The sequence below is a fragment of the Gallus gallus genome, chromosome 8 (genome assembly GCF_016699485.2).
Source record: "Gallus gallus isolate bGalGal1 chromosome 8, bGalGal1.mat.broiler.GRCg7b, whole genome shotgun sequence".
NCBI classification, from domain to species: domain Eukaryota; kingdom Metazoa; phylum Chordata; class Aves; order Galliformes; family Phasianidae; genus Gallus; species Gallus gallus.
The window spans coordinates 23,713,128-23,732,042 of record NC_052539.1 but is presented as its reverse complement, the minus strand read 5'-3'; the positions used below and the strand labels follow the sequence as shown (position 1 = coordinate 23,732,042).

Genomic DNA, 18,915 nt, shown 5'->3' with positions numbered 1-18,915 from the left:
ATACATTTCATGAGCTGATATTCTGTTTTTGTACCTGCGTGTATTGTGTATTGCAAAACAATTTTGAAACTGATTTTTCACATTAGCCTGTTGTTATGAGGAAGCCTTATTCCTGTTGTCCTTTGGCAGCAAGGGAAATGCAGACCTACACTATTAGCAAGTGCGATGCAGAAACAAGATGCTGAATTTCCCCACAGATGATGCCTATCAGGATACCCATCTCTTCAGGGAGTGACTGGAGATGTGGAGTGGGCACATGTGGTAATGCTGGCTGTTTTCTCTGGGAGTCATCAGTTCCTCACTGCTGCCTTTTAGTGTGCCGAGATTCAAAATTGATTCTCACAGTCTGTAAACATTCTATCTTTGTTTAAAGAAATACTTCTCAGTTTCTACATACTTGTAAAGAATATCTTGCCCTCGATTTTGCAGCTTTACTGGTTGTGTTGAGGACATACTCTGCTCTGTATTACGTTATTGTATATTCACTAAATTACTCACATTTGGCTTCCACAGTGAGTGTATTTCCAACTGATTTGTACCATGTGTAACTGAGAGCAGATTTTGGCAGTGTATGAGAGTTAAAATCAGAAGATCTCTTAGCAGCTTAAAAAGAAATAGCTAAGGATATTGTCTAGACTTGTTGTTGAGATAAAGCTCTTTTTTCCTCTTAGGAAAATAATATCCTCCATAAAGATGAGATTTTTGTTTCATAAAAATTTTAATCTGGGTTTTGCTGCGTAGCGCAGAACATTTTGTTCCCTGAAACAGTTTCAGCAAAGAAGTTTCAGAGTCAGTTTTCTTTCTTAACATGGTTATTGGTCAACGGTGGGCTCCAATTCTCTTTTAATTTCTGCAGTAAGTTTAATTAGTTTAATCTCTTATATGGGATATTGGTTCCAAGTCTAAGAAGTCCAAGAAAATCATTAAACTCAGTCACCAAGCACAATAGTTATTTTTAATATGTACTTTGTTAGTGAGACAGTCTGCTCACTGGGGCGGGCACACATCTTGTGTTCCTCCTCAACCTCAAGATACAGCAAATCAATTAAAAGTTGACTAGGCTTTTAGCTCTCATTTAGTTGAAAACAGTTAATGGGCACTGAAAGAGCTGATGAGGGCAAGATTTCTTATTCCCTTTTGTGAAATAAATGTTGGATATTTTAACAATTATCCTGAAGGAAAGAGTGGTGTAATCACCTGAGATCAGATCACTTGGGAGAACAGTGAAAAATAAATTCTTGACAGAGGAATCTGGATCATTGGTTACAATGCAGCACATCTGTCTTGCTGCTTGTAGAGTAGAAATACGAGAACAATTCATTCTGGGCAGCAGATTTTATTCAGGAAATAGTCTCCAAAAGCCATTGGAGATGTTAGTTTGATGTTGATTCTGGAATGGCTGTGTCTGAAAGGTGAGTTGAATCCTTTCATATATGAATATGTTAGGTGGGTTTGACAACATTCTGCTATATTGGTTGCCTGAAAACTGCTATCAGAATAGTGGATGTCTATGGTACATATTTACTATAACTGGAATTTTTAAAAACTTAAATTGCAATATTAAATATTATGTATGCTGGATTAAAATGGTCTTTTCTAGTTGTAAACTTAATGCTTGTGGGGAATTTTCATAGGAAATAAGTCTTTTTTGGAAGATGTCCAGTTATCAAAATGAAGGCTTCCTATGGAAGCCCACACAGTAGTCTAGCTGGCTGTTTGGACTTCTGGTGGAATTTCTGGGCAGAGCAGAGGAAACCTTTCAGTCCCCGTGTGTCCGCATCCTACTGAGGCAGCTGGTGTTTGAACCCTGATCCCTCATTCCTGGATATGCCTTGATGAACTGACTCCTCAGTCCTTGCTGTTGGATTTGTTTCACTTGATACAAGGATTTTGATAATAAATTAGCGCACAAAATTGACCCTGGGCTTTCTATAAGCTCGTGATGAATGTCCTACTATTGAGTCACTGTTAAAGAATCCCCAAAAGGATGTTAGGCTTTGTTTTTCTCACACAAAAGATTGGCCTTGAGTCAATTCTGAGGTTAAAACACACCAGGCTTTTAGGTTTTCACACTTCAACTGGAGAGGAGAGCTGTTGGTGTCTTCATGTAGGTGCTTGTTCCAAGTGGGAGTAGGTGCAGGTCTTGAGGAAGGGCCGTGCTACAAAGATAATAATGGTTGTACTGCAGTTGGAGAGCAGATGTGGCATAACTCCATAAATGCCTAAAGATATAATCCTCTTACTCAGCCATGTGATACCAACTATTTGGGTGAGTGATTAATCAGACTATTAGTTTATGTCATAAAGACTCCTTAACTCCAGCAGTATCCTGAGGAAGAATCGAAATGTCCTGCTGAGGAATTGAAAGGAAACAAAGAAAGCTGTTAGGTCCAGCAAATTGCTGGAGAGGGAAATCCCTCTTTACCACCGTGTATATGAAAAGTATGAATTTCCCCTTCAGAACAGTAGATTCTATGTTTACCTGCTTTGATTCTGACAGCAGATCTCCGGAATTTTGGAAGAGGTCTATTTTAGTGCCTTCCCTCTACTTTGAATTTGAAAGGATTTTATTTTAATAAATCTGAGGTGAATTGTGTTCATCTGTGCCAGCTGAGGCTGATGAGAAATCAAATGAATAGGAACACTTCATAGGTTGGCATGTTATAATTTGTTCTTTTTCTTCCTCTACTTACATTGTCAGTCTACTGAAAGAATCTCAGTCTGGGAGACCAAGACAGAGCTGTCCTGACTCCAGTTTCTCTACTATTGTCTGTTCTCCTTTTTCACTCTGGAGATGAGATGGATGTCAGTGTAGTTTGGGGGCTCGCAACGCTTACAGCAGTAGGTCGTTTCCCAAAATGGCTTCTCTGCTGGATTGGCTTAGAGGTTGATTAGAGCAGCTTGTTAGGTAACCTGTGGGTGTAATGTGTGCAACTATGAGTTAAGGACAGTCAGAAAATGCTGATTTCTTTGCGTGGTTTAAAGTTGTGCACTGCATCAGTACAGCCAGCATGCTCTGTGCCACGTGTCCTGGAAAAAGGGAGCCCTCCGGCACTGTGATGGAGGCTGGCAAGGGAGATACCATGTGTGTGTGTAATGCTGCCTGTGCCAGCACTAGGTATAATTTTAATCCCTAAATCTGAAAGCATACATATGCAAGGTGAGTCTGGATCATATAATCGCTGGGATTTCCCTCTGTTCATTTTATTGCATATTGTCACTCAGAAGGTCTTTTCTTTTTTTTTCTTTTTTTTTTTTTTGCTCTGGGACTCTTGAGGACACTTCAGGGTGTTTCACTCCAGCCAGCAAAAGAATCAATGCATAATAGTGCATGAATGGTCATAAAGCTTAAGGGGATTCAGGTCACCACAGTGAGTTACTAGATAACTGATGAGTGCAGGGTTGTCTTCAATTACCCTTAAGATTATCTTTGAATATAATCAGATATCTAGACCCAGAGGAGAAAGCAAGTGAATTGAGATGTTGTGAAAGCTTGGCAATAGTGACCTATCTGATCCATTCTAAAAGTGTAAACAATTGAAATAACCAATATAGCTCTTTAGCAGTGTTTATCTAAGTTGCGGAATTTGTCGTGAGTGAGTTAGAAAGGTCCACAGAGAGTGCCTACAGCAGGAATTCATCTGAGCTTTCCCTTCAACCCGTCTCCCAAGTTGTCTTTGTTGGATGTCTAGGCCTGAAGGTACTTGGATTCATTTGCAGATGGTTATAACATGGATACTAAGTAAATGCTGTAAGTGTGTGCAGTGTATAAACCCTTCAGGCCTGAGAAACTGTGCTGGCAATGTCTGCAGATTAGGATTACTTGTATTCCTTGCATTCTTGCCATATCTTTTGGTTTTCTGTACAAGAGACACCATCTGAAATCCCTCAGAAAGGTATCTAAATTGAGCAATTTGGGGTGGAAAGTTGACAGAAGAGGAGGAAAAAGCCATCGTGTTTGGTTTCGACTGGAATACTTCTAGTAGGAAAATCCATTTGAAGAAGATGCTACTTTGGCCAGGGTTGTAGTATTGTGTTACTTATCTCCTTGAGTCTGTCCTGAGTAACTTTCCCAAAACAGAATGATGTCTGGATTTCTGCCATGTATTGTTGAGTTCATTTAGGTTATTTATTAAAGAGGAAAAAAAAAAGTGATTTGTTTTCCCTATATGGTTAGCCATGTGGTTAATTCCTGTACTTTATGTACATTAAGTACCTATCCTTGGTTGAGAATTGGAACATCTCAGCACAGTTGTTGGAACTGGAGCTGTAGACATGATTTCCTATACAAATCAGAATCTGTTAGCATTTATTGGTTATATTAACTGTTTGTATGTCCTTTGTGCCTGATGCCTAATTCATTTAGACCTAGTTCCTATCAGACTGATTTGTTTCTGGAGTTGGATTTATATTTGTTTTTTAAAGTAATAAAAACAAAGCAACTCTGCTTTGAATCTCGTGTTTTCTTGCAGAACTAAAGACAGTATGTACCATGCACTGACTTATGCCACCATACTGGAAATGCAGGCTATGATGACATTTGATCCTCAGGACATAATGAATGCAGGAAACACCATGAAGGAAGCTCAAGCCACCTGTCAAAAGTAAGTGTGGGGCAATTCAGTCACTGAAGCTGGAAGTTGACATCAAGATGCCATCTAGTCCAACCTCCTGCTCAAAGGAGCCTCAATTATGAGGTCAGACCACACACCTTAGTGTTTTCAGCAGTCTGTTCCTGAAAACTTGTTTACCACAATATCTGATTTTTTTGTCAATCAATTTTTGTTAATTAGTTTTTTGTCCTATCCATTGTACTGATTCTGCAGCATCTGGAGGCTATTTACCATTTATAGGTGCTGCAGAATTCTTCCATTTGGTGATGATTTTGCTGTAACCAGCTGTCTTTGAAACAATGTGCACAAGCACACAAACTGATTCAAAAAGCCTCCTGATCCTTTCCACCATCAAAATGGGATTCTGTGCACAAAGGATAAAAAACAGATCTCAGGAGGGTCATACTGACAAAATTTTACATGGAGTATTCTCACATTTGCATATGTAGTGAGATGACAGTGGGTTGGTGAACAGGAGAGGTATTTTAGAGACTGCAAAGATAACCAGCTGAAAGATACAGTTCTCACGTTCCTTCACATTCAGAATGACTGAACTGACTTTTCTGCAGATTTAGGAAGAAATCTACAGTAGCTGATTCCATCAACAACCTTGTGCATAGACAAAGCCTTGAAAACTTTACTGAAGGTAACGCTGTCTCTGATTTGTCTATTTTTGTTGCTTAGGTTTCTTTTTACTGGAATTAGAGTTGGCAATCTGCAAGAACACATTAGGTAAAAAAACTCAGTGATAGAACTGGTGATTTATCTGCAATTGCTGGATTGGTGTTCTGGCAATTGCTGTGTCACCACGTCCAAAGTTGCTGGCTGTTTAATGTTGGCTACTGACTCAGTATTTCCAAAAATTACTACATAACAAAATACAAGTTCATGGGGAAATGCCAGAAAGGTTCCAGATTCAAGAATTTCTGGAAATAATCTGGGAGATTTCTGCAAAATTTCTCTGTGTACCATTACTGCTTGGAGTTGCTTTGGTAGTCTAGAACTGAAACAACGCAGCCAATTTTGAAATTACTTTTCTCAACTGGAGATTTGTGAGTTTATTCCTTTATTAATGGTCTAAGCTTTGTTTAATTATTTTTTCATCTGGTTGATTTGTTTTTCTTCCATTCCACGTGACGTTAGAGGAAATCCATGCAGAAATTTGCTATGCTGAATGTTTACTTCAAAGAGCAGCACTCACATTCCTTCAGGTATGGCTTCTTGCATAGCTCATTGCAAATAAAATACCATACACATTCTCTTTGTTAAAATTAGTGAGTTGTAGATGGCTGTTGTTTGACCTGATTGTGTAAGACTCTTTGATCTGCGTTATTTTGTCTATTTATCTCCATATTCCTTCTTGGCATGAGTAGCCTCTAGCACTGGGACAGTTCAAGTGATGTCTGAAGCTATGGCAGCAATATTTTTTTAGAACGTCCCCATTATAACTGTAAGAAAAGAACGTTTAATGTAATGTCTCTTGATTTTAAGCACTATTTTCTCATCTATCCATTTTTTTAAAGCTGCTTATAAATACGTGAGAAATCACAGAGTAAGAAAATAATTTCCAATTTTATTCTGCGTGAAAACCAGTTTGTTTGCTTCCTCTTCCATTCTGTGTTCAATTTTTCATGAGCACAGGAACTGGTTTTAAAAAATTAACGACACTTTGTTCCAACAGTTACTGCAATCAGTTAATTTTGTAACTCAATGTAAGTATCCAAACCCAGCTGAAAACACATAGAAATCAGGATTTTGAGGGACAGGTTGGACTATTTTTGTGTTGGTTATCTCCGTTGCTGGTATCTTGAGTATATAACTGAGAATACGTGGTTTGATCTGCCCAACTCCTCAATAACTAGTAATACAATTCGTTCTACAGAACAAAGTGAAACAGGATCACATCTTTGTGTGATTATTTTGGTTGCATATTATTGGAATTCAGGTCTCTGAGAATATATATATATATTCTCATGTTTGCTTATGGTACATAGCTTCTCTCCTCATCTGTGACTCTTGACAACTTTATTAAGGACAGCTGTCAAAGACATGTCAATGGCAGTCTGCAGAAGTAAGCCCCTACCTTTCAGTTCGGAACATGAGGCTTCTGACACTAATTTGTAATTCAGTTTCTTCTAGAGTTTGCTTTTGGTAAGTTTGATCAGATTGAGTTATTTTCCTGACTGGCAGAAAGATGAAAAACTCTTTGGGCCAGGTTCTGTCTCTTGTTTACGTACTGATGAGCATGACTGGGGCCCATTTTCTTGTCAATAACAGTAAAACATTCATCTAATCTATGCTCTTTTCTCCACAATGTGTTGTACAGGCTCTCAAAATCCATCACAGAAAAAAAATCATCTGCTAAAACACATGTAGCCTTCTTGTCCCAAAACAATAGCAGATATCAAAACAAACCAGAATAACAGATTAGATGTGATTAATGGAGCAAGAAACTAACATCAGAAATTTCTGAGACTGAAGACTTCTCTCTTTGGGATACAGCTGTTGACTAATGGTCCCCCAGATACTTTCCTGCAACTTCTCAGTTCATTATAGCTAGTAAAGTACCATGCTACCATACTTGTATGGGGCTTATAGATACTTGATTCAGACCAGAAAGAACATATCCTTCATAACTTTACTTACCCTGCTTCCTTTTTTAGGATATGAAACTATATTCTGTAGACTCTTGAGGACAGGCAGTTATTTGTGTTTGGTGCTGAGCCAGGAAACGTTCAGATCTTAACTGTGCTGAAGGACAAATGAGAAAGCTATTTTTTTGAAACAGCCACAAGTGCATGTACTGTAGAGGCCATTCATTAGCTTAGCTCCCTGTGTTCATTATGGAAATTCAAATGGTCCACAGGTCATGGGGGCTCTACTCATTACAGAAGGCATCCAAGTCAAGTATTGTGTGTGTGTGTGTGTGTGTGTATATATATATATATGTGTGTGTGTGTGTGTGTGTGTGTATATATATATATATATATATATATATATACACACAGATAGATATCTAAACAGAGTAGAAGTACTTAAGTATAGAAAGCCATAAATCCATGTATTGTTTCTTAGAGAATTATACTGTGTGAGATGATGGTTATGTTCAGGGCATGTCTTCATCTCCAGATGATAAGAGCTGTTTATAATGCTTATAAATCTGTATTGCTTGTGTGTTTTCCTCTCTAACAGGATGAGAATATGGTTAGCTTCATAAAAGGAGGCATCAAAGTCAGAAACAGTTACCAAACATACAGGTATGTTAGAGTGATGATAAAATTAAGTGTACTCTTCAAGTATGAAGTCGAATTCTCCAGTTCACAAATGAATTAGTGGTTTATTTATTCCAGCCTTTATTGTGGTCCCTGCATCTAGACCCTTTCTTTCCTTCTTTTGCAAAATGAAAGGCACTGATGTTATGGTTGATTTCATTCACAAATTTGCATTAGGTAGGCAGGGACTGGAAAAAAAGAGGTAGCAGACCCTTTCCCTGTTAACTCCAAAGGTTTGTCTACTTCAGATGAAGCTGTGCATGAAACAGATCATCAGGCATATGAAATTTCTTTATTGTTCTAGCTGCAGCTTTTTTTGGAACACTGAAAACCAATAGGTGAAGTGCAAGTAATTCCATTAAAAAGGCATGAAACAAAAAATTAAGAGAAAATAAACTGAAGAGCTTGCAATGGAAAATATAACTGACTTCAAAGAAAGGTCAAACACATTTACAGGAAATAGGCTTATCGGGGCTAATTAGCACGGAACAGATGCAGTCTCTCCACGTCACAAAGTCACTGAACAGGCAATTCCTGGAGGATGCTTTCCCAAGCATATGTCACTGTCTGTGTGAAATATTGGGTTAGCTGGACCTTTTATCTGGTTAAGTTAGACAGTTGTTGTACTCTAAAGAGAAGGTGCATGCTATTAAAAATGATAAGCAGGGTTGCTTATCTGAACTTGCAATATGCCCATTACTTGGTGTCTAGAAGCTAAAAACATCTGTGTAAGCCTATTTATGTTCAGGCAGTAATGGAGAGCTATTTTCAACATGTGCAAAGTGTTTTGAAGTGCAGTGGTAAATTCTAAAAAGACACATTGAAATGTATACCATGGGAAGCATGCTCAATTCTGCCTCAATAAATTAAGAACAGTTTTAGTATATGTAAAAAGCAGAGTGCTATAAATCTAATAGGACTTAGGGGTGGTCTCCTTCAAAAGAATGATAAAAGCAGCTTACATATTACTAGAACAGATTTTAACAGGGTAAGTTTTTATGTGAGATTTGCAGTTATGGTTTTTTGTACCTTTGATGTGGCAAGAAATAATTACTTGCAGCCCTGGTGACAGTGTGGTGCAGAAGGTTACAGAGAAAATGATGAAATGAGACTTTATTTGCATTGATTGATTGATTTTTATCACAATGCCATTGGTGGTATAAAAAGCCAACTTTCCTTTCCCTGCTGTCAGCAGAACAGCAGCAGAACCCCTGACAGAGATGTTAAAGGGAAATGTTACAAATATGCAATTTTTAAAACTCAGGGCTGAAAATTTACCATATGCTATAAAAAAGATGGAATGAAATAATTGAGAAAGAAGCATTTGCTGTAAGTGCATGGAAGGTTCGCTTGTGTACCAGACACATAACAACATCCAGCCCAGGTTCTCCAGAAGGATGCTGAAAGGGAGAAAGGTGACAGTGTCCATTTGTGCAGGAGGTGACCAAATGCAGGTCCATTGTAAAAGCTGCAATTGCAACAAAAAGTCATATATCCATTAGCCACAGTCAGCAGATAAAAACTGGACAGCCTGAATAGATATAGACAGGACAATTGAATAGAAATGCGTGGCTGCCACTGAAGCAGTGTGTTGGGTTTTTTCCCCCAGTAATAAACAAAATGAACTAAAGCAATATTGTGATAAACGTACGGCTGTGGAAAGCTTAGGGACAAAACAGCTTCAGATCTGGTTGGATTATGCAGGAAAATGAAGGGATACTACAGAACTGAGATCTGTGACAATTAGAAAAATAAGTAGTAATTTCTGATAACCCATCCTTCTTTTCCTATATTTAACAAAATGTTCTTTTATTGAACCAGCACAAAATGAGAACACAATCTTTTGCTTTTTCAGGGAACTGGACAGTCTCATACAGTCTCCCCATTATGTCAAAGGAGAGAACCATCTTCATTTTGAGGGAGGTGTAAAGCTTGGGGTTGGAGCCTTTAATTTGGTATGTACCAGCAGTTCTTCTCTCAAGCTGAAAGCTTGCTAACTGAAAATGTTGATAACTTCAATATCTGAAAATCTCTGTGGACATCAGTTTTACTAATCATGTGGTTAAAAGGCCACTGTTTCACGCCGTTGGTTGCATTCTGCTCTGAAAACAAGGGGTCAGGTGGTGGTGGTGTGGCACAGCGTGTCTTCTGCAGCACGTTGCAGGATGCTTCGTGGTGGATCAGAGGCATTGACCCCGAGGTGCTGAAGGGTGCAGTGGTTGTTGAGGTGATGGACTGCAGAAAGTGCCTGGTGCTTCCCTCAGCTTGCCTTAAGCTGTGTGAGAGTCTGGCACGGGCCCCAATGTTGGATTTACTGCACAAAGAACAAATATGTACTGTGCAGTACACACCCAGTATTTCTGAAACTTCCCAGAAGTGCTGCAGTTACTGAGCGTGTGCTGTGTAAACATCTTTCTGTCAGGGAATCCTGGAGACACAGCAGTCCTGAGTTTAAATTGTATACAAAAAACAGCAAGTATATAAATTTACCCAGGAAATCCTCAGATATATAAAGATGGTTTTAGTAATCTTTATTGACTATTTATTATGTTGGGAAAAGAGGTATGAGGCAGTCTTTAGCTGAGATGCAAAAAGTCTGCTCCTGTGTAACTGTTGCTTTTTTCTCTGTAGACATTGTCCATGTTTCCTGCACGAATTCTGAGATTACTGGAGTTTGTTGGGTTTTCTGGAAACAAGGTAAAGGTGAAATAAGTGTTGTTGGTATATTTCCCTCACTGCTAAGTTTAAAAACAGAAAAGAGTCAGAAGTTTCTCTCTTCTTTCTCACATTAGTTGTAACTGAAACACACTGATAGGCTGTCACAACATGTACATTGCTGGCACTGGGATAATAGCTCTTGCAGCTCCTGCATGACATCCAGCTGGAAAAAAAAATCCGTTTCTGATTCATTTTTTTCCATGTTGTTAATGATCTCCATGACACCTACGTTATCCCTGCCTAAAGAGTAGTAAGTGCTTTCTTGCTCAGAGAGCAACCGGTCTGACCTGTGTTGCTTGTACATGAAGACTGTGGCCAGTTTAGCAATGAAGCACCAATAAACTTACATTAGCTGCAGTAATTCTGCACAGGGCGAATGGACAGAAAGTGATACTCCCTCTACATTAGCTTTGTGCAGATGCATTGTTTCAAAACAGAATACTAAATTATGGAAATCACTTATTTTTTATCTTGGCTTCAATTTCTTGCACCTGCCTTTGTCTGTTGTTACACCACCACAATATGAGATTGATTCAAAGTTGGGTTCCTGTATTAAGGAAACATTAAGGTTCACTTAGCCTAAACTACAAGTTAAATTTATTTTATAAATGTTGGATAAGTTAAGTGTTTGATATCCCTCAAGCACAGCGAAAGCAGTGTAAACAAATTAAAACTCAACTATTTTATTATAAAGCTTTCTGTTTACCAAACAAGTTTAAAGGAGAAAGAGGGTTCCTTAATCAGAGCTGTACCCTTAGGTGACAAGTGGGTGAGTGCCATTGGTATTTGATTAGCTTATAGGAAGGATCATAGATCTGGAAATAAAGCATCACGCTAAAAACAAGGAACATTTGGCAGAGTATCAATTCAAATTTGGAAATTTCAGGCAGCTTATCAGGAGCTGTTTCACAGGCAATAAAGGCAAACATCCAATACTTTCACCTATCTGTTATGAAAACTAGAGTATCTAAAGCAAAATATTACCTTAGAAAACATAAAGGTAATTCACATACCAGCAGAATTCTGAAAGTGAAATCATATAGAATCACCAGTGGCTTGGGCTTGGAGGGACCCATTTAGTTCTTTGTTGAACACCCAGATTCACCTATTACTGCAGATGAAAAATTTCCCTTTAATTGAATTTCTGTTCTGTTTCTTTGGCCCTGGGGTTTGTTGTATGGCTGCGAGTGGGCTGCTATTTGTGTTGATGAGTCAGATCCTGTTCCAGTTTTTTAATATCTATCTGAAGCATGACCTGGATTACCATAAATTTAAGCAAAAACCTGATATCTGCACACCACAAAAAAAAACCAAAAACATTATTTTAAGCATATTATTTAAAGTTCATTGGTCATTTATTTTAACATCCTAAAAAAGTCTTTCTGCATTTGACAATTCTAAACTAGATGCCCAAAGTCAGAAACAAGATTGAAATTGCATTTGTAATACTTTCCAGTGGAGGTTTCCCAGAGCAGTCCTCTGCAGTACAAGGGGCTTGAAGGTGAAAGAAACAGCCATGGAAGAGGAGAGGGAAAGTTTGTGTCTCATGTGTTGCAGCCCATCTGGAGGGAAGGAATTTTGAGTACATCTGTATGATCAGACAGTCATGGCAGTTTAGCACTCATGGTGAGCACCAGGCTGTGCAGATGAGAGAGCCATGATTAGTGCCTTGAGCAGCTCATAGTTCACCTGAAAGAGCTATAGCATGCTGGAGACTAGATTGCTTTTGGTGTGAATCGTGTGTTTATTATAAGTGGGTGTAAAACTGCATTAAGGTATCTCCCACGGTACTAATCTGCCTTAGAGCTAGCAGACTTGCCTCTAGTGATTCTCCTTCTCTCCGACATGTTAGTCGTTGAGGACATGCCCAAAGCTGGATTAATTCCTCAGCCAGTTGTGGGCACTGCACACATCAATTTAACTGCAGTCTGGAGCCCCAGAGCAGTAGGTAGGATATGATCAAGAAAGTTATACTTTTATAAAGTAGCCTGAGGCTGCCTTTGTTCCCTTCCACGCAAAGAACTGCCAGTTGTGCCATTCTCAGTTTGAGCTCCTTTCCCCTTGTATCATTAGTCAAACTGAGGGCTTATTTGTGTTTAATGGCACAGCCCTACATTTAGGTATTGACATTCAAGGGACAGGAATGCAGTTTCACCTGATTTCATAAGAAATTCTGTGTGTTGAGGTGTGTACGTAGTACATTGGCAGGTACATGGTTCTGTACTGAGCTGGCTGGCCTTCTCCACACTCTCAGGTAGTTGGTGAGGAATGCATCCTATCCGGACTTCTTGTGTTTAATGATGACTAACTTCTGGTGAGCGGTCACAAGACTCCTCTGGCTAATATATGCTGTCATTCTTAGTTTATAGGATGCTACAGATATTGTGCTGCTAAGCTGTACAAGTTTGGCATGGGTCAGCCATATGTTGCGTGCAACTTGTCAGAGGGTCAGATGGCAGCACGAATTCAGGGAAAAGCAGGAACGTTTTCAGATAGAACCAATTTATTTCAAATTATATGTTCTGATGTGGGAGGACACTTTTTCCCAAGGCAGCTGAACTTGATGAATATTTTTGATGTCTCAGTTTATAATAAAATGAATTCCAGTTTCTCACTAAGCCTCTTTTTGATTTACATTTCAGTCTCCTGCAAATTGATTGCAAACTGAAGTTATTTATTGGGATGCATTCAAGTGCCCAGTCTACCAGCTTAATTAGTTCTTCATAAAAGCTATTAGTAGTACCCATCCTTGCTATACCTTCAGTAATGTGATCAGGTCATTGGATGTGAGCAGTGACCTTGTTTTGCTTACTTTATATAGATTTGTAATTAACCAAGAATGATATAACACAAGAGCTTTCATGTCAGGAAAATAGATGGATTTCAGTCACAGCTGATATAGATATGAATGAGTCTATGTGTTCTCTAATAATGCATTTGAGCTTTGTCCTGTTCATTCCATGTTCACTGAGGGAATCCCCACTGCTTGCCTGGGGACTCCTGTTTGAGAGAATGTTGGGTATCTTCGATCAAATCAATGGGGTATCACTTTCCCTTCTAATGTAGTGACAGTATAGGGAATTAAGAGCATGGTATGTTCTGACTAACTTAGAAAGATTAGGGGTTTTGTACTGGATCATGACATTTGCCTGCAAGAAAAGTGTGTTGCTTCCTGCTCTGAATTAGACCTTATTCTCTGCAGGGTAACCTCCATCTTGTGTTAATGTCATTTGAGTATTTTAGAGAAATTACTAACACTTGTTGGCTTGCCACCTCTTAGATGTTGTAGCAGCATGTCCTGTAATAGGCTGTTTGGAAGCACATCCTGGTATTTTGGCACCGCTCCTGTCACCGGTGGCATAGGTGTGGGTGTTATTTACGGGTGTTAAAGGATGCTTCCTTACAATTACACGTAATGTACTTGCTTAGTGTCTGGCACCAGCAAGTATAGTTTGTTTAGACAGTAACTCTTTAGGCTCAAGTAGCAGACTGGGCATGGAGATCCTCAGCTGATCCCTGCTTAGGATCGTGTGGGTGTCATAACATTGCCCAACTCATGGCACCTCTTAGTTAGCAAATCTAATCTCCACTGGCCCCTTCTGGAGAAGGAGATGTGTTTAGCGAGGTGATTCAAAGAGCATGACAGGCTCCATGCTGAGTTGTTCCTCAGAGGTGTGTGTCTATCTCTGCCAGCTGCAGAGGGAGCCGGGGCAGCCTGGCTGCCTGGGCACAGCAGCAAAATCATGCTTCTCAGTGATAGCAGTCATTGTCCCACTTTGGTTATCCCACCATAACAGAAGTAGTTTGCAAGGATTTGGGAAGGAGAAGCAGCTTTGTTGAAGCCTTTTCTACAAGCAAGCGTTGCAATGCTATAAGAACTACTTCTTGATTTCTTATTTTTCTGACTGTGTCTTCTGATTATATTATTAATTTAATATGGAAAGTTTGGGATATTCATGTAACTGAGCAGAAAGTAAGCATTCTTTAATTGCTTTTGCAGGACAAAATAAGATTTTACACGTGATGCTTGGTGAGCTCCCCAGTCCTGTGTAACTGTTCAGTTTAAGAATTTAGGCTGATATATGCCAGATTTGCAGCTATCTTTTCTAAAGAATAGAATAGATAGTTTCTTAATCCACTTGCATCACAGTTACAGCTGTCATAGATGCAGTTCCATGTGGAGTGGATATGGGCTGCATTCCTTTTTCATATAGCTAACAACTGTTGTTGGCTGTACTAAAATTCACTTTGGGGATTTAATACATAAGGGAGATCAAATTGGCAATTACATTGTTTTACATGACAAATATCATTTGTTTCTCTTAGTGCTATTCACAAATACAAGCAGCAGCCATTTAACATATATTTTTATACTGTACAGAAGATACCTAACCCTGTGGGGCTGGGTACTGCTGTCTGTAAAGGCTGAGTAGAATATCCAGCCTGAAGAACTTCGAAAAAACTCTTCTTTGGAAATCTACTTTGGAGTTGTATTTTTTCCCTGACAAAATTCGTTCTGCAGAATGCTTTGTCTTCCACCTTGCAGTACTGCAGTGCTGCTTTTTGGAAAAATCCAAATATTTGTGGTTTTCATCTGAGCAGTTGGAAGAAGTTGAGTGTATCATATTTTGCGAGGGTTCTGCATCCATCAAACTTCTGCTTTTAGCAGAAAATGAAGTTGGCTGCATTTGCTGAGTGCTTGCTTTCCATAAAGCCTTTGATTTTTCAGTAATGTTTTTCACATCTTTTAATTTCTTCTGAAGTGACGTGCAAGTCAATATTCTCATCCAGGCTGGATGTGATACTAACTCAGATGTTTGTGACACTGGTACCTTTTCCCATAATAGTCATTAATGGAATAAATTAAGATTTATTAAAACTACCTAAATGTGAACACATTTATATTGAAAATTAGCCATGTTAGTTAAGTGAAAGCATCCGTATGGTGGAAATTAGAATATGATTGCACGCTTTGGGGCTTATACCGTAAGGGTGGAAGTCAGGCTGTGTAGCACCTTTCCATTGGTAGGGACACATAAGAGATGAAAATCAGTGCTGAGATCGTGCTGTGAGTGCTCTCTGTGACACCTTCACCAGGGGCTCCAGCGGGCATCCCTCGGGGTCCTATTTATAGTGTTGGAATTGGATGTCTTTATAGTGGCATACAGCGTGTTCCAGTAATTTTCCATTGCAGCCATAGTGCACCATTCTAAACAGCATTTTCCCTACTGCAAAGTGACTATCATACTATGCACGTTTACTAGAAAGCAAATCTCATGGTTAATGTTTGCATATGTATAGTATTGCTCTTGATATCAAGGAGCCAGTCCTAGAATGTGCTACTAAATGCTGTTGTCTCTGGAGCTTGAAACCTTTGTGCTCACTTGGAATATGAATACAGCTTTATGCTCGATGGCCTTAGTTCTTCCCAAAGAGAACTGAAACATTCTTCACGTATTTTTCCACCCATAATAGTGGTACAGCAGCCCTGCTTCATTTGTTAACATGCTTACTGACATCCTTCAGCACTGTTACCCTTTGCCCTTCTAGTTGCAGATTTTTTTTTTTCTTGATGTCTTTCCCAGAGATTAAGCATTAACTCCTTGAAAAACTGTTAATTTCATATGTGTGTTTGTGTCTCTGATTGCCATGTAAGCAATTTGCATCAGTGTATTTTGGGAATTCGGTGAGTGAGCAGTCTACAAATGACACTGCAGAAGTTAACAAACTAGCAAAAGGTGCCTTCAGTTCTTTTCCAATCCTTTGTCTTCCTCACCTCTGTCTGCACAGGAACGTGGTCTGCTGCAGCTTCAAGAAGGAGCATCCTCATACAGCTTTAGGTCGGTGCTGTGTACCATGCTGTTGCTTTGCTATCATACTTTCATGACCTTTGTGTTAGGTAAGATTGCTTATAATAACTCTTGGATTTGATGAGTTCTTGTGGGAGATGGGGGGGGAAAAGATGATTTCATCACCTCTGTGTTGGTGAAATGTTTGTTTACAATCAGATTAAGTGTACATTGTTTGTGGGTGACTTTGCAATAGTGATTGTATCTGAAGAGAGTATCTTCAAGATGGAGGTTTGTGTTTAATGCATAAGATAAAATGGGGGATAACAAAAGAAATCGTGAGAGCTAAATCTGTCTTGTGTGGAAATTTGAAATTTGGGAGGTTGAAATCATAACTATAACTGAGATTACTTTTCTGAATGCTTTGATCCTGTTTATATATCATCTTTGTCTTTTTTGGAGATGATAGCTTCTAACTGAAAGAGCACCCTTCCCAGTTAACTACTATTAGGGGTTTTTCAAAGTGTACTGATCTACACACACTTTCAATTCATTAAGCACAGTGTTGTTTGGATCTTCCTGCTTGCTGGCTTGGTGAAATACCGACCTGTATTTACGCCTGATTTATGAGATAGAGGAACTTCTGTATTGGCAAGATGAAGATGGCTATCAGTACCTTGCCTTCCTGTTTTGTCTTGGGTTTTTTTACTTATTATTTTTAATCACTTGCATTTTTATGCACTCTAGGGACAGGAAAAGGAAATGTTGAGGAGGCAGAAAGGCTACTTAAACCTTACTTGGCTCGCTATCCAAAGGTAAACTGAATCATAATTCAGATTGGTATGATTGCTTGATGTTTCCCTGCCAAATAGCTAAGAAACAGACTGTATAGCCAGCTTGAAAACTGTTAAAGAATACTTGTATTTTTATTATTATTTATTACAGGGAGCCATATTCCTGTTTTTTGCAGGCAGGATAGAAACACTGAAGGGTAATATTGATGCGGTAAGTAATCCATTTGCTCTTGAGAAAATAAGCCTCAAAAGCTTCAGAAAAACTCCTTGAAGAACAGTGTTTCCTGTTTGTGTAATGCTTCCTGCAGCTTTGGCCTGTATGAATTTATAGTTCATGAATTACAAGTAGGAATTTTGAAAACTATTTTGACCAGCCTGTTGGACCGGCTCTTATCACTACCCTTGATTTGTGGTGATAACCTCATGCACCAGTATCAATGACACAGTTTCCTCATTGTCTCCTGAAGCAAGTTACCTTTAATAACATCCCCTGATAATCTTTTGCCTTTGGACTGAATGGAGAGTCGGTCATACAAGACTTGCGACAGTTGAAGTGCTAGAGAATGCATGTCTAAAATATTGCAAGACTGAGTATCAGCAGTGCTATAGCTCCTTTGGAGCTATGACAGCAAATGTCAGCTGCACATTTGTCCTCTGATTTTAGTTTCCCGATTTCCCTAGGGACTAACATTCATTTTACCTGCATGCAGGACTAACTATATATTCCAAGAATGGAAAGCTGTGTGGCAGGGATAAACTTGCTAGCCCCAGGGTAACTGTGGAGTCAAGGATCTCTTATGTGAAGTCACCAGATATGATCTTGGGGAATGCTGGGTTGTTTTTAATTAGAAAGTTGCAGGAGCAACTATGAATGCAGATCTTGAAGACCCAGGGACTATTACATTTACGTGTGAGTAAGGCAGTATCTGGAAATCTCTCTGTTCAGGCAGTTAATAGGTATGAAGAGTGCTGTGAGGCTCAGCAATACTGGAAGCAGTTTCATCACATGTGTTACTGGGAGCTCATGTGGTGCTTCACCTACAAGCGCCAGTGGAAGATGGCCTTCTTTTATGCAGATCTACTAAGCAAAGAAAACACCTGGTCGAAGGTAAGTTAAGTAGAACAAGGACAAAGTATTGAGTAGCACGCATAAGGCCCTGTAGTATCCATTAACTCTTAATCAGATAGAGCTGGCTTTTTGTAGCTTTGAGCTGGCTGAAAACTGTAAAACAGATTCTGATCTGTTGTGGCTTATAAAACAATGTGAAGTGTGAACATTCAAACCAGGACAGATTGAGGGCAAACAAAAATCTTTTGGGCCCCATGTGTAGATGAAGAACAGCCTGCTAAAGACATTCTGCTGTGTATTGACCGGTCATTTTATCAGCACACAGCAGTTAGTGGCAAGCTGCCATTTCTCTCATTACATTATGGATGTACGCTCTGTTGGTGATAAGTGAGGCTAACCGTGATGGTGCCTCTCTGATAATAACTGTAATCAGAAGATGTGCTGTGCCATGTGCACATGAAAAGGAGAAGTTCTCAGGTCCAGATCCCTAATGGCTTTTTCTCAACCTTCACCTGACCCAGGGGAAATCTGTCAGAAGAGTTTTAAGTTTTCTTAAGTTGTCTAGTATGTATTTTTGAGAGTAATAAAATAATTTACACAAGCATGATATTCAATTGTACACTTCTTCATGGGATGCAAACATCATCTGATACGAAGAAA

General features: G+C 39.1%; 1 protein-coding gene across 10 annotated transcripts in view; it reads left to right on the top strand.

The window, feature by feature from the left end:
- The window catches only part of TTC39A (tetratricopeptide repeat domain 39A), a 45,503-nt gene that overhangs the window by 15,573 nt on the left and 11,015 nt on the right, over positions 1-18,915 (top strand). For 8 of the 10 annotated variants that reach the window (XM_046944882.1, XM_004936784.5, XM_025153121.3 and 5 more), the window contains exons 3-12: positions 4,473-4,604; positions 5,183-5,259; positions 5,757-5,824; positions 7,806-7,870; positions 9,741-9,840; positions 10,517-10,582; positions 16,394-16,502; positions 17,140-17,207; positions 17,338-17,397; positions 18,133-18,294. In XM_046944882.1, coding sequence (XP_046800838.1) covers positions 4,473-4,604; positions 5,183-5,259; positions 5,757-5,824; positions 7,806-7,870; positions 9,741-9,840; positions 10,517-10,582; positions 16,394-16,502; positions 17,140-17,207; positions 17,338-17,397; positions 18,133-18,294 — 907 coding nt within the window. Of the gene's footprint in view, positions 1-449; positions 1,413-4,472; positions 4,605-5,182; positions 5,260-5,756; positions 5,825-7,805; positions 7,871-9,740; positions 9,841-10,516; positions 10,583-16,225; positions 16,290-16,393; positions 16,503-17,139; positions 17,208-17,337; positions 17,398-18,132; positions 18,295-18,915 lie in introns of those variants that run through there. The other 2 variants (XM_040704874.2, XM_046944883.1) reach the window with 2 other exon arrangements.